At 43.9% G+C, this 23,599-nt stretch overlaps 1 protein-coding gene across 4 annotated transcripts in view; it reads left to right on the forward strand.

Moving 5' to 3' along the window:
• The window catches only part of PHKA1 (phosphorylase kinase regulatory subunit alpha 1), a 231,283-nt gene that overhangs the window by 166,620 nt on the left and 41,064 nt on the right, over positions 1 to 23,599 (forward strand). For all 4 annotated transcript variants that reach the window (XM_088444268.1, XM_088444270.1, XM_088444271.1 and 1 more), the window contains exons 27-28: positions 17,511 to 17,612; positions 19,775 to 19,890. In XM_088444268.1, the coding sequence (XP_088300394.1) occupies positions 17,511 to 17,612; positions 19,775 to 19,890 (218 nt within the window). The remainder of the gene's footprint in view (positions 1 to 17,510; positions 17,613 to 19,774; positions 19,891 to 23,599) is intronic.

Consider the following 23,599-nt stretch of genomic DNA (forward strand, 5'->3'; position numbering starts at 1 on the left):
CCAGATCCCGGCATCAGCAAGATAACTCAGAGGTCAGAGCACACATATTATACCCCCCCAGAGATAGACAACACAATAGAGGAGTTTGTTGCTGATCCCATTGGTTCCCAGTGCGGGTGCATTTGTTACAGGGCATTTAACAGGTTGGTTCAAATGGACACAGAACAGCCTCTAACAGCTTGTTGCTTCCTCTATTTCCCCTGCATGCACAAAAATAAATTTTGGTTGTTTATGTCTTTACGGTTCATAAGTTGCAAACGCATGTTCCGATCTTCACACCGTTGATACCGGAAAGCTGTGGATAAAGTGCGGATCAGTATAATATCAAACACGGCTTACTTATCATGTATTAAACCTTAGATACCAAAATAGTCTCTGTCTCACAGCATTTGTAATAAATGAATAAAACTTGGGTCTTTTACTTTATAGCTATGGAACCTTTGTGTAAGTGTGCAGTATGTAAGTATTAGGGATATGGGAAAAGACACTAGTTAGGTTTATCTGATTTGGGGCAGATGTGCATGCATGCAGCTAATAAACAGCGTTCGCATGCAGGATATTGTGCATTCGCTACTGAGCGTCATGTTAGCAGCTCAACTGTGTGTAATGTGCGGTGTTTATGCATGAGATTCCATCTATGATGGACTTATATATATATATATATATATATATATATATACATATATACACACACACATCTCATTCCTCACTCTGTTTCAAACTGCAATGCAAATGTGTTACCCCCAGCTGTGAAGACGGGGCCATTCTGTGTGGGTGTGGGACTGAAACCTGTTTAGAATTCAGACAAATTCAATTGTGTAGATCAATGTCTGGGTTATATTACAATTGCCACAACTATACTTGTCTATATACAGGGATTCCCAATTTGTATGTAATCCACTCACAGTATTCAGGTGTATTGTCTATTCTATTTACTTTTCTCATGGGCTGTTTTTCTAGTTGTTCTTGGTAGATTATCAAAAACATTGCCATCTGTACTTAGCTTGTGAGTTGTAACTTAAAATGGCGTTGGTCGCAAAATGGCGTCTTGCAGATTCTTGTTTCTAAAATGGAGTCTAGCTGCCATTCGCAAGATGGTGTCGCGCACGCTAATTTTTACTCTGATTCCGTCTCAGCCACTAATCCAGCTTCGACAGTCCACCCTTTGATAGTGAACAACATGCTATCACATCCTGATGTTAAAATTAATTTTAGGCATACATACGTATATTACTTAATGTTATTAGGGGATGGCACAAGGTGGTTCTTAATCCGTCAATGTGTCTCTAGGATGGGACATAAAACTACCATTATACGCACACCGCGGACCTTGGGAGATCATGTGAAAGATGTGGGGATGCACCAGTCCTATAAAGGCAGCCTTGAAGGGAAATTGAGACTTTACATTATCTGAGGTGTTTCAAAAGTAACATTTCAATAATACATTCTATGCACATCTAAATATAATACATTAGATTATGGTATTTCCTAGTTCAGGGTTGTAATGCAGTTCTAGATTTACCTCAGTATTCATATTGCCATTACTGACCACCATCATAATTTCGTTCTTTCGTCTTACTCTATTTTTACATTTTCCACACTTCAACACAATAGGAACATACCGGACACATGGGCCAATTACTATAATGACAATCAGTATAAGGATCAAGAATTTGCCTATGCTGGCAATCACTTCCTGGACCCATTCCCCTAGGCCTGAGAACCATTTCACTGGGTTCAACCATGAGACCCATCCTTCTATTTTCTCCCCTACTTCAGCCACTGAAGCATTATGGTTCTTACGAAACTCCCATTTTAGCTGCAGAATTTCGTCCATCTTCCGGTCTATCACCTCTTTGGGGTCGCTGGTATCATTGGTGACATAGGTGCAACACTTCACTCCAAATTGGGTGGCCAAAGTTACGCAATACCCTCCAGTAACAGTAGTTAAATAATTTAACACTAGTCTGTGTTGCACCAGTTCTTTCTTGTATGCTTGCAATTCTCTCCCTGTATACCTGAATGTGTCATCATACATCTTGGTGATATTATCTATTAATTTAGCAAGTTCCTGAATATATCTAAAATTTAATGTACCCTGAGCGATTCTGGTGGGATCCAGTGCGACTAAAACTTGGAAGCCAGTTGTCTCACTAATTAACTGAGTGGCTTTATGCACGTCACCAGGTATCATATTTCGTTTGCCTCTGTGTTCATACTGCGTGTGAAGATATGGTGATAGTGTGTTTTTATGGATACCAAGTATTTCAACATGTGTGAGGGTCATAACTTCTGGGACTACTCTTCCCAGGTAACACAAACCTTCGGAACTCTGGGAGAGCCACTTATACTCTTTTCTTCCACATATAAAATATACATTACCGGGGAGAACATAAGGATTGGTATGCTTCATTATCATTAAACACATTTCCCTTGCAAACAATCCTATTTCTGGGTTTTCCATCTGGTACATGCAAGTCTCTGGTTGAATTATTTTAGCACAATAACCATCTGGCACCTTACCAATAATTTCTTTGGTGGAACTCAATGTATACCGGTACCTAAAATGTCTCCCACTAGATTTAATTGAGTGTAACAGATCATGATTTATGGACTCATCAGCTCTCTGTGAAAAGGTCAACGTCTGATTATTCCCTGTCACTTCCCAACTCCCGGGTTTATTGGGGTTGGTTAAGTTTAAACACAAAAGTGATTATCTACTTGGAATTAATAGAGTTTGAAATGAGGTGGTTTGGATAAGAGGAATTTTCCATCCAATGTTTTCCCTTTTTCCAATTCTAAAATTTGTGTGATATTCAGTGGAAATGGCACCAGCCCGACGTTATGCTGTCCCTGTGGCACATGTGAACACACCCAGCAATCAGTTTGATTTAATACTTTGCCTACCATGCTATGATAATTCTCTAAAGGATACCCACCCCAGTACGGGTTATATTTAGGCTGGCACTGTTGAATACAGTTCTCATCAATTAGGGACCCACAAAGCTCACAAATACAGGAATCTTCAGACGATAAACCTCCACACCGTCCCCAAGTATCTCGAATTATAGCTCTCTTAACAATAACAGTACTAAGATTGGTCAGACACTCCCCTGATTGGCATTGCGCTCCTCCTGACTCCACTCCATCAGCACTGCCATCAGCTCCCATCTCCTCAATTGGTCCTCCATCACAGAAACTGGGTATCCCCAAACAAACCAAGATGACGGAAACTCTGGAAGAAGAATACAAAAATGAACACAGCAGAACAATCCCTTGCTGCAACACTGATCTACAGTTTTCTTTTAGCTCAGGTTTCTCACTCTCACCTCTTTAATCCTACCGGCACAAGCTCGCATTCGACAGGTCCACGTTATCGGCCTCGACTCCGCCTTATATCTCCAGCGGCTGGTTAACCTCCCTATAGTGAGTGGAATGGACCCACGTATCTTCCCCGGCCACCCTTTGAGGATGTGGTACTTTGTCAACAACGTCAGATACGGACCTTTCCACCGATCAGTCAAACAACCTGAGCTAAAAAAAAAATCGGATCATAACAAATTCTCCAGGTTTAACATCATGAGAGTTTGCTTCAGTCATGTTAGTTAATAACATTTTCAATTTCAGTTCTTACTCATCTTCGTGAGACACTGCACAGTAACCTCATTATCATATTTTCACATGAGGCTGCCTGTTAAACAGTATCTCAAAGGGGGTCAGGTAGACAGATGGTCTGGGATGATCTTGATATTAATACCCATCACCTTACACAGGTTATAGAAGACATTACTTGTGAAATGAGTATCCCTCCTATATTCAATTATTCTAGGGATACTGTATTAGTACACAAATTCCTGCAATTTAAATTCTGTTATCAATATCTACTGCTCTAAATATTGCCTGGGCCCCTGGGTTGGACAGTATTCCGAGTATTTGACCTTAGCCTGGCATGGCTGCCGTTTGTCCTTAGCGACCTTGTGTCCTGTGTGTGAGAGATAAAATACAACAGTTTAATATCATTAACCATGTCCTAAATACAACAATAACTCGTCCACATTTTACATTAGAACAGATCCATTTGTAGGTTGAAAAGATTGTAAACAGTCATATAAGGCCTGGGAGAAGATACTGGGGTTGTCTATGAACCCATGGGACACTCATGTCCATGTGTAGTGTACACCTCCCCCTAGGTGGGAAAAGAAAAATACTGACAGTCAGGGGGTTAGGGCACAGGGAAGAAAGCAGAACAGAGATTGGGTATTAGTTACATCAATTACCATTACCAGTTTTTCCCTAGTACTTCCCGTCAACCTGTCTATCTGCAGACGACAAGTATGACCCGATTCCTAGCGTTGGCTCTCACTCTCCAATAAAGCATTAACGGCCACAATTGGAGCTGGTGCCTGTTGGACATATGCTGGTCTCTGTGCATATCCCTTACGGGGATATCCAAGTACTCCCTGGTTTGGGGGTCCTACCCTCTTTGCCGTGCAGCTCTTATGTGTCCTGGCTGGTTGCAATTAAAACACTTTCGTGGGAAGGATTGTTGTGTGGGTTGAGCAGGAGAGAAAGGTAGTGGGTATGGGTAAGGATATTGAGGAAAAGGATATTGTGGGAGGTATGGAGCTTGTGGGTAGTATGGGACTTGTGGTTGTGTAGGATAAGTGGGATAAGGCTGTGTTTGCTGTGGTGTAGGATTAGTGAGGGCTTATAACTGTTCAGGTGCAGGTGTGTCTGCTGGCTGTGATGTTACCGTCACTCCTTCCAGAGCTTGAATACTGACAGCCATTAGTTTCTCGCTCTGTGTCTCTCTCTTCTTTGAGATGTTTTTATTATGTTCTATGGCAGATTCTATGAGGGTATCTATTGTGACTCCCCTCCAGCCAGGCTGTGAGGTCTGAACCCGGGTCTTTAGGTCCTCTTTAAGACCGTCCATGAGTATGGTGACTATCATTCCCCTGTGGTGAGTGCTATCTTTAATATCCTCTAACCCAGTGTACTTGGTGATAGCCTGCAGAGCCCGGTCGCAATAATCTTCTGCAGATTCACTCTCCTTTTGCTTTATGGTGAAAATTTTGTTCCAGTTAACTTCTACTGGAAAATATATACCCAATTGAGTTACAGTGCGGGAAATGTTACCTTGGTTTACTTGGTCTGTTAAGGGAACATCACCATCCAATACACAATCCGTGAAAAATTTTGTCACATCGATATTGCGTGGTAGACAGGCCCTTAACACCACTCGCCAATCTTTATTAGTTGGCTCATGAGAACTACCCAAATTCCTCAAAAATCTTTGACATTGGCTAGTTCCTTTTTGGGATCGGGGAAATCATTTATGATGGAATTTAGTTCTGCCCTTGTCCAAGGACAATGCATTACCACTTCCCTCGTGGGCACTACACCGTTCACATCTGCATTTCCATTCGGAACAGTTATTGTCCGAATGGGATGCAGACTGGCAGCGCTGCTACCTTTGACCTTGTTACCTGGCTGGGGGTTTAATCTGTTGCTGCTACGTATGGTATTAACAACTTCCTCTACAGGTGCAGAGGGTGTTAGCACTTCCCATTGCTGTTACCGATGGAGATGGCGGCACCACTCGTGATTGTCGTGGTACAGCATCTATCATTTGTACAGCATGGGAAATGGCAGACATTACAAAAGGCTCATCATCCACATCATGAACATTTTCTTTATGGTTGCTTAAGAGAGGGTACAAATTGCTTGTTAAATTTTTATGGGTTTTTTCGATAACTGTGCTTGCACCCCATCCACATAAGGTGGTGGTGGTGCACGTGAACTGCTGGCAATACCTTCCGCAACGCTACCTTGCTGCACGTGCGCGCCACTTTGCGGCTCGCACGCATTGCAATCCAGCGCTGCGGGTGTATTTTCTGGCAATGCGTTCGCGGCGCTAGTTTGTGTCGCTTGCACATTTTTAAGCCACGCATCCCCTTCATGCTGCCACAATTTTAAACATTCATAATATTTTACCTTCTTACCTCGAGACCGCATCAGACTGATGTGGTCCTGGACATTATCCAATACATCTTTATCAAAACTACCAATTCTTGGAAACGGTCTAGCACTCTTCATCGTTATCTTAAACCATACATCACAATACCTTATTGCATAAGCACCGTACTTAGTATGCATAATACGACGGGCCGATCCAAGCGGCGCCTCCATTAGTAGTACATCATTGTCTAACATTTCTATTGTTTGCGTGGCTCCCATCTTGGGACAACTCCTACGTTTTTCAATAAAAATGTAAACTGGTGAAAGACAATTAAGATACTTTCACTTACCTGCGAACGCCTTGGAAAAAGGGTTTATCCGTAAACCCTATGGAGGACTTCTAGACGCTTCCACTCACCTACGGAAGTAAAGGCCGCTTCCGCTCAGCAATCCCTTTTTGACTACCTTTCAACTGCTATGGGGCAGCTAAGTACCCTTTTTGTTCCAGTTGATTTCGTCCACCCTCCCACCAGCTCACAATCATAATCTAACCAAAATTATGCGGTTCAATTATAGTGTTCAAATAAGCCTAACAGATCACACACACTGATTACTGAACGCTATAATCACGCTGGGGGACGAACCCTAACAAAAATAACAAACCATACACCTGCTCTGTGTAAAAGTAAACGGTATGCTGCTACCGAGTCACTAGGCCACCTTCCTGCGCCTAGCACTTAAGGGTCCTACGATACCCTTAACATTTAGGTCCCGTGTTACACCCTAAACAAACACTCAGTTACACTTTTCCTGCGCAGAAAAATACACGTTAACCCAGATATTAGCAACAATTGATAATGTAAACTCAATGGCTTTGTTTAAACACGTGGCAGCACAACCGAAAAATGCGTATTGCTATTGTGCAACTAGTCGCATACATAATGATGCGACTACCACACAACCGTATGACGTACCCTTAGCTGCGTACGCAAAAGTGCTTCCCTATTGTGCGCAAAAATGCGACTTAGCCGCGTGTGCGCAATACTGCGACACCCCTTTTAGTGTAAAATGCTATCAACAAAGGAAAACAAACTGTTTCCTTTCTTGTCCCTGGATTCTAGTCAGCGTACCTTGACTCACACGATAGCGGATAGCGATCTCTCAGCATAGAGTGGTTGCAGGGAAAACTGCGTGTGGCCACTATCCACCCTTTGGTGAGATATCGATAACCATATTTTATTGTGTGAACAGGTAAGTGACTTCACTATGAGCCCCCAACTAAGGATTCTGGATTCTAACCTCTATACACTCCTGCCTATACCTTCTAATATCCTTCCTATAAACCTCTAAGGATGACTCTATTTTGCGTACGCAGTCATACAGTAAATAAAGACTCCAGACCTTGAACCTGTGGTTCCAAAGCTCAAAGTATTATTCAAGTAAAAGTACAGTCAGTTACACGCTATGATCTAAGTACAATTTAGCGCAAAGAAATTATATAGACCCAAGTACAGTTATACATACGCAAGCGCTCTCGACCAGATCCCGGCATCAGCAAGATAAACTCCGTCAATCAGCAAGAAGACTAGAAACCCAGGGTCAGAGCACACATATTTATACCCCCCCAGAAATAGACAACACAATAGAGGAGTTTGTTGCTGATCCCATTGGTTCCCAGTTCAGGTGCATTTGTTACAGGGCATTTAACAGGTTGGTTCAAATGGACACAGAACAGCCTCTAACAGCTTGTTGCCTCCTCTATTTCCCCTGCATGCACAAAAATACATTTTGGCTCTTTATGTCTTTACGGTTCATAAGTTGCGAACGCATGTTCCGATCTTCACACCGTTGATACCGGAAAGCTGTGGATAAAGTGCGGATCAGTATAATATCAAACACGGCTTACTTATCATGTATTAAACCTTAGATACCAAAATAGTCTTTGTTTCACAGCATTTGTAATAAATTAATAAACCTTAGAACCTTGGGTCTTTTACTTTATAGCTATGGAACCTTTTGTGTAAGTGTGCATTATGTAAGTATTAGGGATATGGGAAAAGACGCTAGTTAGGTTTATCTTATTTGGGGCAGATGTGCATGCATGCAGCTAATAAACAGCGTTCGCATGCAGGATATTGTGCATTCGATACTGAGCGTCATGTTAGCAGCTCAACTGTGCGTAATGTGTGGTGTTTATGCATGAGATTCTATCTATGATGGACTTAACATATACATATATATATATATATACATACACACACACATATCTCATTTCTCACTCACAGTTTCAATCTGCAATGCAAATGTGTTACCCCCAGCTGTGAAGCCGCGGCCATTCTGTCTGGGTGTGGGGCTAAAACCTGTTAAGGATTCAGACAAATTCAATTGTGTAGATCAGGGGTTCCCAACCACGGTCCTCAAGGCACACTAATAGTCCAGGTTTTGAGGATAGCCATACTGGAGCACAGGTGACTTAATTAGTACCTCAGTTATTTTGATTTAACCATCTGTGCTCAAACCTGGATATCACCAAAACAGGACTGTTCGTGTGCCTTGAGGACCGCGGTTGGGAATCACTGGTGTAGATCAATGTCTGGGTTATATTACAATTGCCACAACTATACTTGTCTATATACAGGGATTCACAATTTGTATGTAAAACACTCACAGTATTCAGGTGTATTGTCTTTTCTATTTACTTTTCTCAGGGGCTGTTTTTCTAGTTGTTTTTGGTAGATTATCAAAAACATTGCCATCTGTACTTAGCTTGTGAGTTGTAACTTAAAATGGCGCTGGTCGCAAAATGGCGTCTTGCAGATTGTTTCTAAAATGGAGTCTAGCTGCCATTCGCAAGATGGCGTTGCGCACGCTAATTTTTACGCTGATTCCGTCTCAGCCACTAATCCAGCTCCGACAGCCTCCACCATGGGTGAATACCCTCTCTAGCTCAGCGCAGAGCCTGGTGGCCACCTCCACTGCTTTCCAGGCCATGTTGCAGGGAGAAAATCCATAGGCTTGCCAAGCGGCGTTTGCAGTAATCACAGTCTACACTACATACCGATACTGAAATGTTGTCTGATGACGGAGAGATTGTGTCTGACACTGTCTCTGACTCTCCTCCGCAGGAGGCGGAATCTCGGTCTAAGATCAATATTCCTGCTCTGATACGAGCTGTGTGTTCTGCCTTAGTCATTGAGGAGGACGAACCACCAGCACAGTGGCCCAAACATGCTCTGTTCAAAGAAATAAGGGTTACTTCTTCGGAATTTAGATTATCTGATCAGCTAGTGGATCATATGGCAGCGGCTTGTCAATCACCTGGGAAGCGTAACCAGCCTCAGAAACGCCTAGTCTACCGTTCCCGTTTTCCTGGGGAACACTGTGCTAAATGGGAGACACCATCTGTGGTGGATTCTCATGTTACACGCTTAATTAAGAGTGCTACCTTGCCTATGCCATCCATATCTTCCCTTAAAGATCCTATGGATAGGAAGGTAGAACTTTGCCTGAAATCGATTTATTCTCTTTGAGGGGAAACTTGTCCGGCCATCCATGGCTATATCCTGGGTGGTTAGTATAGATAAAACTTAATATTTAATATACACATTTTATTAAAAGCGTTTCTGTGCTGTCAGATGCACATAATCTCTGTTTGTTTACATATGCTAATTTTGTCTTCTGGATACACCCCTTCTTTAACATTAACATGACTGGCTGTGTGACATCCCTTGGTCATTGGTCGGATGTACAGCCACTCGGCAATACAGCCTTTTGATTGGGCAGAGCCAGAGCAAAGTCCAGTGATCAGGTGACCAAGCCTCCCGGCGAAACACGCGTCCTGTCTCTGTCTATACTAATTTAGCATGCCGATCTCTGAACAGCCACACCAGCAGCTCTGACCCACGGACTCTCATCTGAGTCCTAGTCTGCGACTCCCCCTGCAATGCCTGAGAGTAACAGGGGTGAGACTTAGCTCTATTCTCAGACAGCAGAAGCGCTGTATGTTATTTCCCCTGGAATAAACGCTGCAGTCACTCTCTCTTCCCCTGTTTGATATAGACAGGGGAAAGTAGAGGTGACTCCACGTTAAATTTATTCCAGGTCTTCCTTCTTTCAGCTAAACCCCTTTTCATTATATTTGTATCTATTTATGTTATAAAAGTTAAGTTTAATGTTCTCATTTAATACATGTGCAATTTTTTTACTACACTGATGATAGTGTCACTACTCGGTGTATACACTATTGCCTCCCCTTGCTTATTAACATTTTTTGAATCATTATAAATGATTTTTCATTTTCTCCGTATATAGTGATTTACCTTATGCATTGATTTACCCTTGTCTTGTGATACATAACCCTGTTTTTTCAGGGCACATCCTTATTACACATGTGCATAAATATGTTGCATATGTCCATGGTTTCTGTTGACACTCAGTACAAGTATATTTTTTTCTTTTAGTATTTTTCTTAATTACACTGAAGATAGTGTCATTATTCAGCACTTGTAACATTTTCGTTGTGTACTTACTATGTGTTTGGATTTTCTTCTTTTTCATATATTTTTCCTGTTTTGAGCTATCACTTTGCTTCTCATAGTGCATACTCTGCTGATATTATATGGCAATCTAATATATGCATCTATCACCACTCTAAGGTGTAGTATTCTTTACCTGGTATATCTGTAAAAACCAATATGAGTTAACATACTTGGGACGAAATTCCCAAGCACAATCCTCTTAGTTATATGGGGACACAGACTTTATCACTACCAGCAATGTCAATATATGTATACTGATATTTAATTACTATATATATTCCTCACTTATCTATAGGGGGCATAGACTTCAAAGCTGCTGGATTATCCTAATAAGTCATCTCTCTTAGCTATTAGTGTGTGGTTTCTTATAACATATAATTGTTTCTGACCGACTTTCATTTATGTACATGTCGATCACAACAGAGATCTAATTAATAACTACTATTGTTCGCCAGACACGTACTGTATGATGTAATCATATGTGCCTCCCTGTAGATTGTAATAGGGTTAATTAGAATATTCATTACCCTTAACAGGAGCTGATTACTTATTGAATTTTCATCAATAATTAATAAAAAATACATTTTATACTTCAAAGGATGTATATATTGCTCTTTTTGTCCTTAGTAGATTTCCATGTTATATCTACAAATCACCCTCTGGGGAGAACTTCTTTTAATAAAAGGTGTATATTAAATGTTAAGTTTTATCTATACTAATCATTTCATTATCATCCATATATAAACAATTATCTGTTATAAGAGTGCCCTTACAAAGGCATATTTTGTCCTTTTCCTCTGCTTCTTGCAGAAAATACTTTTATATGTGTTTAGCACAAACCTTTAGGGTGCACCACCAACTTAGAGTCATCCAGAATATTATTGTGATGAACCATAATGTTTTCATTTATTTAAATTCGATTACTAGTGCGGACTCATTACTTGTCCTATATATACTGGGTGGCCAAGGCAATGGAATTTTGGGCAGAATCCCTTGAGGACTCCTTTCCTACAGATTTTTCGAGAGATCAGGTGACATTAGTGGGTAACCTCCGTGATGCAGCTGCATATATTAACGAAGTTGCTTTGGATTTCAGTCTGTTGACTTCCAGGATTTTGGCTGCTGCTGTGTCAGCTCGCCGTTCCTTGTGGCTGCGCTCCTAGAGGGCGGACGCTGATTCTAAGAAGGACTTAAAACGCTTGGCTTAGAATGCTTGCCTAATAACGGTGAAATTTTGTTTAGTCCGGACTTAGACAAGATTGTGGACACGTTGGCAGCTGTTAAGTCAGCATTTCTGCCCTCTGCATCTACTTCTACGAGACCACAGACCTCGTCCTTTCGGCCGCAAGAGAAACCTAAAGGTCAAGCCTTTCCTCAGCAGTCAGTGCCCAAAAAGACTGCCAAGTCCAACTTCTAAGTCAGAAGATAAACCTGAAGGGATGGACCTCCATCTGGGGGATCCCAGAGTGGGAGGCTGACTTCTTCAGTTCGCCCAGTGCTGGTGTCAGACCACCACAGGCACTTGGGTAAGAGCAGTGGTCCCCCACGGGTATGCCCTCTCGGTTCGCAGAAGGCCTCCCGAGCAGTTTTTCTGCACAGGCCCTCCTTCAGATAAAGACAAGGCCTTGCAGATCCAGAAAGTCATTCAGTCCTTGCTGCAAGAAGGGGTCATTATACCAGTCCCCTTACCCCAGAGAGGGACGGGTGGTTATTCTACTTTTTCTGGTCCAGAAGCTGAACGGATCTCATCTTCCTATACTCAATCTCAAATCCCTGAACAAATACCTCAGGGTACCTCGATTCCAGATGGAAACCGTACACTCCATCATACTGGCTATGGAACCTGGGGATTTTATGGTATCGCTAGATATTCAGGACGCATACCTACATGTACCCATCTCAGGTTTGCTATACAACAGCAGCACTTCCAGTTTCGGGCTCTGTCTTTTGGCCTGTCTACTGCACCTCGGGTGTTTACCAAAGCTATGGCTATCATGGCGGCCCACCTGCGGGGCGAAGGTGTCCGACTGCTTCCTTACCTGGATGACCTCCTATTGTGGGCAGGGTCTCCAGAAGTACTCCACCACCATCTGCAGCTAACAATTTCTGTTCTCCAGACACACGGGTGGTTAATCAGTTGGAAGAAGTCATCCCTGGCTCCATCCCAGAGGAAGCTCCATCTGGGAGCCCTGTTGGATTCCCAACAGCAGAGGATCTTTATGACTACAGACAAGATCTCCAGTTTACAGACGCGAGTACACAGATGTCTCCACAGTCGCCGAGGGTCAATCCACTAAGCAATGCAAGTTCTGGTTTCTATGGTCTCGACATTCGACATGGTGGAATATGCCCAGTATCATTCCAGGCCTCTGCAGAAACTTATTCTATCCAGATGGAACGGATTACCCCATCGGATAAAAGCACAGACAATGGAGGTGCGTCTGTCTCTTACCTGGTGGTTGCTGACAGACTGTCTCACCAAGAGACACCCCTTTTGAATCCCGGACTGGGTCATCCCGACGATGGATGCCAGTCTCCGGGATTGGGGCGCAGTGACCGACACACAATCTTTTCAGTGTCGTTGGACAGAGGTGGAAGCAGCCCTGCCAATCAACATATTGGACCTTCGGGCTGTCTTCCGAGCTCTCAAGCTGACCAAGCACATACTTCATGGAAAGCCTGTGCAAATTCAGTCAGACAAGGCCACAACCATGGCGTACATCAACCATCAAAGAGGAACTCTAAGTCAGGTGGCAATGACAGAGGTGTTACGCATTCTGACATGGGCGGAAGGTCATCTCCCAGCCATATCAGCAGTGTTCATACCGGGAGTTCTCAATTGGGAAGCGGACTTCCTCAGCCATCACGACGTGCATCCAGGGGAATGGTCTCTTCACCAAGAGGTATTTCAACTCCTAGTGGACAAATGGGGCCTCCCAACACAATCACAAACTCTGTGTTCGGGTCCAGAACAGTAGATGCCGAGGCAATCTTGGTGGACGCCCTGTCGGTAAAGTGGACCTTCCAGTTTGCGTACCTGTTTCCTCCAGTCTCCCTTCTTCCTCGAGTCATTCGGAAATTCAAACAAGAAGGAGGCACATTCCTGCTGGTGGCACCAGCATGGCCCAGGCGTCACTGGTACTCAGATCTTCAGAGTTTCTGTTGTCTCAAGGTCCTTGCCTTTACTTGAACCTGGGTCATCTCTTTGATGGCGTGGCTCTTGAGACATTCCTCTTAAGATTCAAAGGATTCTCCTTCTCTGTAGTAAACACTATGCACAGAGCACGTAAGCCAGCTTCTGCTCGGATCTATAACAGAGTGTGGCAGACCTTTTTTCAGTGGTGTCGTCCCAGAGGTTACGATCCTCTGGTGTTTCGGATACCTAGGATTTTGGCTTTCCTCCAAGCGGGATTGGATCTCTGTTTCTGCCTAGCCTCACTGAAGGTGCATGTCTCTGCCATTTCAGTTTGGTTCTAATGCAGGATTGCTCCTCTTCCGGATATTCGCACTTTCCTACAAGGTGTCCTCCGGATTCAGCCTCCCTTTGTCCCTTCAGTGGCTCCTTGTGATTTGGCTGTGCTCCTTCGGGCCCTCCATTTAAACCCCTGACTTCTGTCGATCTAAAATAGTTAACTGCTAAGACAGTTTTTCTTCTGGCCATAGCTTCAGCTAGAAGAGTGTCAGATTTAGGGGCGCTCTCCTGTCACTCCCCATTTCTGATATTTCACCAGGGCATGGCGGTACTTTGGACTCGCCCTGGGTTCCTCCCTAAGGTGGTTTCTAGTTTCCACATGAGGCAATTATTGTAGAGGCCTCTCAGTCTCCAGACCTCTTGGCAGGTGAGGCCTCATTGGATGTGGTACAGGCCCTCAGGGTCTATGTGGACCGTACAAGTTCCCTTGTTTGTCCTGTACGGTTTTCACAAGAAGGGATGGCCAGCCAATAAATAGACATTGGCTAGATGAATTTGTATGACGATCTTTGAGACTTATACTCAGGAGGGCATTCCTGTTCTGCCTACTGTAACTGCTCATTCTACTCGGTCTGTGAGTCTCTCATGGGCAGCTCGCCGTGGTGCCTTGGCTGTACAGCTTTGTAAGGTGGCCATGTGGTCTTCTGTCCAGACCTTTCTAAGGTTTTATACCTTTGTTACCTTCGCCTCTCAGGATGCTACCTTTGGAGCCAGATTCTCCTTTCAGTGCAGGAGCGTCCCCACCCTTAAAAGGACTGCTTTGGGACATCCCCAAGGTCTCCCTGTGGAGCCTATGGACCCTGAAGAAGAAAATTAGAGTTATGGTAAGAACTTACTTTTGTTAACTCTTTCTTCGAAGTCTTTAGGGTCCACAGGGCACCCACCCTGACGCACCTGGCTTCAGATGGGCTTCATTTTGGTCACCGGTTTTCCATCTCCTTCTATGTGAGAATGTGATTCTTGTATGTTCCAGACTTCCTTCTTTCTTTTATACTCCTTCGGCCTTTGGCTTATTACTAACTGAGGTGCCTCTGGCTTGGGGGTGGGGTATAGAGAGAGTGGCCCGGTGCATCCTGGGAGCAAAAGTTTAACTGCGTGGTGCCCGGATGTCCAAGCCAAGGTCTCCCTGTGGACCCTATGGACTTCGAAGAAAGAGAGTTAACAAAGGTAAGTTCTTACCATAACTGTCGTTTTACAGTTGTAATTGAGATTTCTATGCATCTTTAAAATAATTGGGCATATTTATTAAAATATTAAATACATAAACGACATAGAATATAAAACTTAAAGTAAATAAAAACAAGTAATTTGTTAACCCGAGTTGTCTGCGTATGAGTGCACAAAATTTTCAGAACAGTACTGCGGTATTTTAATGAAGAATGGATCCAACAGTATAACAACCAAAAGATAATTGAGGATGCACAAACTGTGTATTAGAGTAAGAAATTCCATTTGCATAAGAACAAAGTTAATGTAACACATCTATGCTGGACAGGACACCCTTAGGACTACTGGAATGTAAATAATTTAATGGAAGCGCAGTCATTACCCAAGGTCACCCTCTTTTAAAAACTAAAGGGACTCATCCACCATCGAAGTTCTTGCTATTTTGATCTTGGCAAGAAAACTGTTTAAATATTTATTTAAACTTATATTTACCTCCAAATGTTGTTCCTGCTAGCACAAATAAACACACCCTGGAATTCAGCTATGGGAAGAACCCCTTTTGTATGGTTTCAGCCATCCAGACTTTACGAACCATTGGGCATTTGCACATCATATGCCAAAATGAGCCATAGTTCTCACATGTTGGACAGTCTAAAGTGTTCCTCTTCCCCATAATAAATATTTTATTTTGTGTGAACTAAAAACTACTACACAAGATATATAAATGCATTTATTATTATCATTTATTTATATGGTTCCACAGCGCCTTCTAAAGTACATAAACAAATGAGCACACAAGAAAAACAGTTAATAACAGTATAAAACCAGGACAAGGACATGGTTTATAAACATTGCTGAATAACACTTAAATAAGCAGCATGGCGTCAGCAACCAAGTGTTAGATGCCATTGTGTGGAGTTAGGAGTAAATGATAGTATAAGTAAGGGAAGGATGCTAAAATATAATCTATATTGACCCGGTTGTTAAATAGAGGTTAATGTACAGCACCCCCTACAGCAGCGGTTTTCAACCGGTGTGCCGCGGCCGGTTGTGAAGTGTGCCGCGGGGCTGTCAGAGCCACCGGGCACATTTTACTGTACTTCAGCATCCCGGGCCGTTGAGCTCCTCTGGGAGACTCAGGAGCGACCGGGTAGTGACCTGCAAAGATGCGGCGGCGTGACATCACAGGTCACGCACGCCGCGTTGTCCACTGCCCTCCAACCCGCTCTGCCAGCCAACGCCCTGCGCCAATCAGCCAGCCCACGCTCTGTCCAGGCAGGCTCCTGCCTGGAAGCCCGCCCGCACGCGATCCTGCTGCAGTGTGAGTGACAAGGGGGGAAGAAATGTGGGTTTTGTGGGGACCAGACATTTTTTTCTTCTTCGTGGGTACCAGCCATAGTTTATTTTGTCGTGGGAACCAGTCATGTAATTTTTTTTAGTGAGAATCAGCCATATGTTATCCAGCCATATATTTGCCTATTTAGTGGGGAACAATGTGTTTTTGTTTTTTTTTTGTTTCTGTGGGGCCAGCCATAGGTTTCTTTTTCTGTGGTGAGCAATTCTGTGGGGCGCAATGTGGTATGGTTGTTTTTTTTGTGGGGAGCAATGTGGGTTTTTTTTTCTGTTAGGCCAGCCAATGGGATTGTTTTATTCTTGTGGGGGCCAATGTAGTGTGTTTTTTATTATTGTGGGGGCCAATGTAGTGTGTTTTGTTCCTGTGGGAACTAATGTAGTGTGTTTTTTCATAGTCCGCGCACACCACATCGCCGGATAGTGTGCCTTGGCAATTTTAAAATCTTGTGTAGTGTGCCGCGAGTTAAAAAAGGTTGAAATTACTGCCCTACAGTGACTTTGAAAGTAGATAAAGAAAATGTCAACGGATAACTTTGTCTGGGTTGGGTACGGGATGCCGCGGTCAGATTCCCGATGCCAGCATCCTGACAGGGTTAGGATATCAAAACTCATATCCTAACCCTCCCCCTCTCCCTCCCCTAACCCTCCCTTCCTGGTGCCTAACTCTAACCTTCTCCCTAGTGCCTAAACCTAACCTTCCCCTCCCCGCACCCTATAATTAACCCTCCCCCTAGTGCCTAACAACTAACGCTAACCTTCCCCCTAATCCTGCTACTTACCTTCGGGATGCCAGTGCCAGGATTCTGACCACCGGAATAAACTGCATCGGTATTATAACAGCACCGCCCTTGTATAGTGCCCCTTCCTATTTTAGAATGACTAGTGACATACCCATTAACACCTATCAGGGCTGATTACAACAACCTAGCCCATTTTCTTTCCATTTTAAAGGTGTAAAAAAAAATGCTAGTTTTTTATAAGGAGAAGACTGATGTCATTATTTTCCCTGTATTGCACAGCTGAAGAGGCCACAGAAAGTCTTATGAATCTGAGTCCCTCTGACATGAAGAGCCTTCTACACCACATCTTGAGTGGAAAGGAGTTTGGGGTGGAGAGAAGTGGTATGTACACAGGATGATTCCTGGCATCATTATTAAAAAGAAAAATTTAGTTAGGCAATTCACATATTAATAAATAAGGAGGAACCGTCTGTTGGGAATCTGTATGTAATATCCCGGCAGCGTCAGGCCGACAGAGGAACAGACCCCGGCAGCAGCATCCCGACAGCGCTGGGAATCCCAATCATCCCCAGGTAAGTACTAACTAACCTAACCCATACTTGCTGACAATCCGCTCCAGCCTTCCGGGAGGGAGCTGATTGTCGGCTAACAGCGGGGGTGGGGCCGGCCAGTGACGTCACATTGGAGCCGGACATTAACGATGCATTGGGAGCGGAGCCGCACGATCGTGTCATCGTGGCCCCGCCCCCTCCTCACAATGCTGTTATTTTCGACATTGTGAAGCAGGGGGCGGGGCCACAATGACGCGATTCAGCAGGGTCGCAGGCTTCCGGGAGGCTTGCCTTTCTTTCCAGGGGGGCGGGAGCGGCACCCGAAAATCGGGAGGCTAACGGCCAAATCGGGAGGGTAGGCAAGCCTGACCTAACCTACCCCCCTAACCTTAACCATCCCTTAGGGGTGCTTAACCCTAACCTCCCTCCCGTGCCTAACCCTAACCTCCCTGGGGGTGCCTAACCCTAAGTCCCCCCCAGGAGCCCTAAACCTAACCCTCCCCACCCCGCGGCTGTCCGCTCGCGGCGCCCTGCATCCCTTCGATCGGGATGCCGGCCTCCCGGCGTCGGTAAAATGAGCAGCGTCTACTTCTAGACGCAAGTAATAGACTCCAATCCAGAACACTTAAGAATTTGTCATTTATTTATTAATTAAATAAATAGATCTAGCCCTTAACTGGGAGCACATATCCCCCAGGGTTGTAATGCAGAAAAAACAACAATTGATTTCACTACTGAGGTTTTATACCTTCTATTACAATCTTAAGTTAATACGCCCACTACTTACATCATACTTTTAGACATTCTACATTATTCCACATTATGCAGGCATATAACGGCATTTGGCATATTCAAATATAACGTTCATTAGATTAGATTTAGTTAATTCTTGTTGCCTCGTTCCTTTGGCAATCAAATAGAAATAGATTATTAACTGAGATGCTCTTTGTGTTCGGCATCACTATATTTGGTCCATATCTTCCACTAGCCCAGAATTATACATAAATGGACAAGTTCTTTTACAGTTCTTCAGATAAACACTTTCAACAGGGAGCGGTCTTTAAAGACATCTCAACTCTTCTTACTTAGTATAGCTAAGTTTTACTAAGCAGCATGGCTGTACAAAGACCATATTGAATTGCATGAGCTGTGTTCACTATAAAACATATGTAAATATGGAATTATGTAAAATATAATGTTTCATATAAACTAAGCTTCCACACCTCTTTTCATCATTTTGCTATTGGGGCGCTTTTCGAATTGTACTATGTTCATTCATTTTGGCACCTGTTTAGTTTGTTTTTGCTGTCAGAAGGGTGTCTGGTAAGGGTGCCATTACAGTAATGCACCGTACTGAATTGCCATGGCATCTAATGGCAATAAGTGGTGAGAAAAAGAGGAGATGCAAGCTGCTTATCTTATTTTAATGTTATTTGTAAATATGATAGAAAAACGGACCATGCTCCATTTTGCAGCCTGGTCCAGAACCTAACCCACCATATGTGTAGGGGCATTTAAAGTATTTGTTAAAATCATACAGTTGTAGTGAATAAGAACAGGAAAGACATGGTTTCCTATCCAGTGAGCTTCCAAAAAGAATTGAATACCTCAGAGGCACTGACTAGGATACTGGTAACTGTGCGAAGGATAAACCCTTGTGAGGTTATGGGTACAACTTCTCAACCAGTATGATGCCGGTAAAGGGAATAGTGACTGGTCTGTGTCGAACCTGACTTGGAAGATGAATCAATTCCTACTCGCTACGGTATAATAAATGAGCTGCAAGCATATATAAATATCCATGCAGAATTTTGAAATTCAAATTGTCATTTAGTCTCAACTCAACTGTGAGTGCTGTGATGTATGTAGTTTATTCATAAAGCATTTGGAACCAGGTCATACAGAAGAAATGGGACTTAATTATAGTATTGTGTAAAGTATTAACAATCCAGTGCAGGAAGAAAGTCACTAAAGATGTACCATTTCCTACAGTGCGCTCTATGGACGCGATGGCCAGTCCAGCTATTTCCATCCGTGAATTGGGAGCTGTGGGAGCAACAAAAAGTGAGAGAGCTGGAATAACGCGGTTGAAGAGTGAGATAAAACTGGTGAGTCAAATGTTTTTTATAGAGCACATTGCAAGTTGTTTATTTCATTAAAGATTCATGGCTGTACCGGTTATGTCTGTAGTTACAGATTTATTCAAATGAGTTTTATAATTTACAACGAGTGATAAAACTTGATGCATATGCAAAATGGTGCTCAAGCCAATCCGCTCCCAACTGTCGTTTTTCAAACAGATGACAGTTGGGAGCTGATTGGCTGGAACACCATTATCATACGTAACGAGTTTTATCACTTGTTGTGAATGATACAACTCATTGATAAATCAGACCCTAAGGGGTCTATTCACTAAGCCTTGGAGATAGATAAAATGGAGAAAAATAAGTCCCAGTCAAACAGGCTGTGTTTGAAAAATTATTTACAGTATGTGTTTCTCAATTAGGGAAATGCAAAGCTGCTACTTCTTATGAGTGGAGGGTGATCCTGCGTACACTGAGCAGAAATACAATAAAAGCACAATGTGTAGAAAACATACTTGCCGACATTCAGCTCCCTCCTTCCGGGAGGGAGCTGAATGCCTGCATTCTGCGGGGGGCGTGGCAGGGCTATGATGCCGTTTTGGGGGCGGGGCCAGGGGCGTGACCGCACAATCAAGTCATCGTGGCCCTGCCCCCTCTTCGCAATGCCGGGAAAAAGGCATTGTGAAGCAGGGGGCGGAGCCACGATGACGCGTTTCAGCGCGAATCGCGTCATCGCCCCCCCGCTGTGGTTTTTTTTAGTAGTAGTTCGAGGGGGTAGGCGGCAGCCGGGAGGCTTGCCTGCCTTTCCGGGGGGTCGGGAGCGGAACCCGATATTCGGGAGGCTCCCGACCAAATCGGGAGGGTAGGCAAGCCTGGTAGAAACCCTGTGTTAGGTGCATAAAAAAAGAGAAAGAAATAGTGAACGTTTTATACTTGTAACAAATTTAGGTCCGAAATGTGAACTGTTTCTACCAGTTGGTATTAGCACAACCAACAGCAGGGGCGCACAGAGTCTAATGGTGCATACACACAGTCAGATAAAAAGAACGATATAAATGATATTGTTTGATCGTTTATATCGTTCTTTTTTTTAACCCCTCTAACGACTTGATGCGCGGGCACGGATGGTCGATATCAACCATTGCCCGTGCTTGCAGGCCAACCTGGTCCATATCGACCAGGTTGGCCTGTTTGCTATAGGGACCCGCGATCGTCAATCACGGGTCGTTGCGTCGTTTGGGGTTGGTGCATGTTGCTGAATGTTCAATATTGAACATGCAGGACGATCAGACAACGATATCTGATCGTTGTCTGATCGTCCCGTCTGTATGGGCCATAAGGCAATGGTGGCTTTCACCTAGGACCCTGGCAAAGAGGTTTGGACTTCGCTGCCTCCAGTACACAGGTCATGGCCCTCTGAGTTGGTTTCTTACTAGCCCATTTATTAATGATCGCATTTGGAATGTGATCTGGGCGCGAATGTACTAAAGGGTGCTCTCAGAGACAGGGGATTCGAAAAGATCCCATCCATGCGATGTGCTTGGAGTGAAGTGACTGTGTCAGCGTTCTCTTCACTCCTGTGCCGGGACCACACATTCTCAGCGGCCATTACCGGTGCTAGAATTGCAATGTGTAGCCCATAGGCTACAAAATATACATGTGATGAACAGAATGTGGTGGACCAAATGTAATAGGATGAGAGTTTAGAAAATGTGCGGATTTAGCAGTAAACTGTCACATTGGTCGAGTTTTATCTTCAAAATGGGAAAACATCTGGATGGGAGTTAAAATCGGGAGAGTTTTTTGAGTCTTAAAATATTCCAGTTTGCATGTTCTCGGACTCTATTACATTGGCCAAGTTTAAAAAGTGAGAGAAAACGCTCACATTTTTCAAAACTCTCAAACTATTGCATTTGGCCCTGTATATCTGACTATGTAGGTAATAAAATCTCACCTTCTTTAACTAAGGCTCAATGAACTTAAAAGACAAATTCAAAACCTTGCGAACCTGATTGTGACCTATTACTCTTTCATCCATCTGCGGGATGCTCCATTTCCTCTGGGTATATAGGACCTCATTCAGAGTCGGTCGTTGCGGCCGCTCGGTCGTACGCCACCGATGTTCACTAAATTACGCATGCGTAAAATTCGCAATGTGCATGCGCAAACTAGCTATTACAATCAGAAATTGCTCTCTCCTTGAACACAGCCAGGTCGTTAGTTTGAGTGACAGGATGAGGCGTTTGTGGGTGGTAACAGGGGAAGGTGCTTGTGAACGGGGGAGTGGAGATCCGAACGCAGGCGAGCCTGACTATGCAAACGGCGTTTTATGGGAGTGCCTAATTAAGTAGTGTCATGGCACATGTGACATGGGAGGTTTTTACACTGACTTGATCGTAGTGCTTAAGAGAGGGTATGGTCAACCTTAAGCTCTACAAGCAGCTCCGATGGTCTCGATTAATCTTTATATGTCCGGAGATGACGTGTAATGCGAACGAGAAGGGGGCGTATTTTTAGTCTTACGGCCGCATCCTCCCCTCGCTCGTCCAGCTAACGATCCCATCTTAACGACGCAACTTGCGAGCGCTTCATTTGCATATCTGGCCCCTTTTATCTTACGACTGTGCGGCCGCAACGACCGACTCTGAATGAGGTCCATAGTGTGGGTCTTGGAGTCTGGCACTAAAACAGTTAAATGCTGGCCCCTACCCCCTATATAACCCCCTCCATCATAACCTCAGTCTTGTTTTTAGTGCCTTGGAATAAAGCACGGTTCTATTTCTAGTTTTTAGTAAATTTTTATTTTGTAATTTTCCTTTTTAATTTGGGTGCTTAGTTCCTGTTTACAGGCGGCAAGCAGTAACAGAGTGGATGTAGGTAGTGTAGGGGCTTGTGTGAGCCGGGAATCCCACTCTACGGCCTCTGGAGAGTCACCAAATCGCAATATGGTCTCTGCCATTTCCGGAAACACATCCAAGGAGGCGTTGGGAGGGTAGAGCAGCGGCACCTTTGAGCTGCGATCTCCCTTTCTGCTACCCAGGCACGCTGCACTGATTACAGTCGCGGCCGGGTCCCTATCTGTGTGCCCCAGTGGCTTTTGGCTGCAAGGGGGTGTTTTGACTATGGAGGAGTTTACCTCCTAGAGCTCCGACTGGCTTCCCGGCGCTGTGTTTCGTCTAGCTGGCGAATTCAGTCCTGTGGCTGCGTCTTCAACTTCCTGCTGCCTTGAAACATTGTTTCCACTTGTGGCATCTGCCGTCTGGTAGCAGGTAAGCTCTTGGATGGGAGACCGCCTAGGAGCTTCCTGGTCTCTGTGCTGGGTGCGAGTAAGCTTGACCCAAACACTATACGGTGGGCTTGCAGCATAACACCAGTGGTCCTCTATGCACCAGCTGCTGGGAGACCGCTACTAGAGTACCAGGGGCACAGATGAGCAGCTGTTAGGATTACTACAGCATGTAGATAACCTAATACATTGAAAAACTTGTTGTTATAACTATATTTTGGCAACATATGCTGCACTATTCCCTACTTGGGCAGTGGTTTACATTTCCATATACCATGTGCAGGGTATTGTTTATGGTTCTAAAGTCTGCACTATTCCATTTTTACGGACTTAGGCAGTGATTTACATTTCTGCATATCATATCAGGGAACTTGTGTAAGTCTGCACTATTCATTTTAGGGATTTAGGCAGTTTTATTGTGGTTATACTTTTTATGTGCAAGAACAT

Source organism: Taudactylus pleione, unplaced genomic scaffold (genome assembly GCF_031769625.1).
Source record: "Taudactylus pleione unplaced genomic scaffold, aTauple2 ptg000352l, whole genome shotgun sequence".
Taxonomy (NCBI): Eukaryota; Metazoa; Chordata; class Amphibia; order Anura; family Myobatrachidae; genus Taudactylus; species Taudactylus pleione.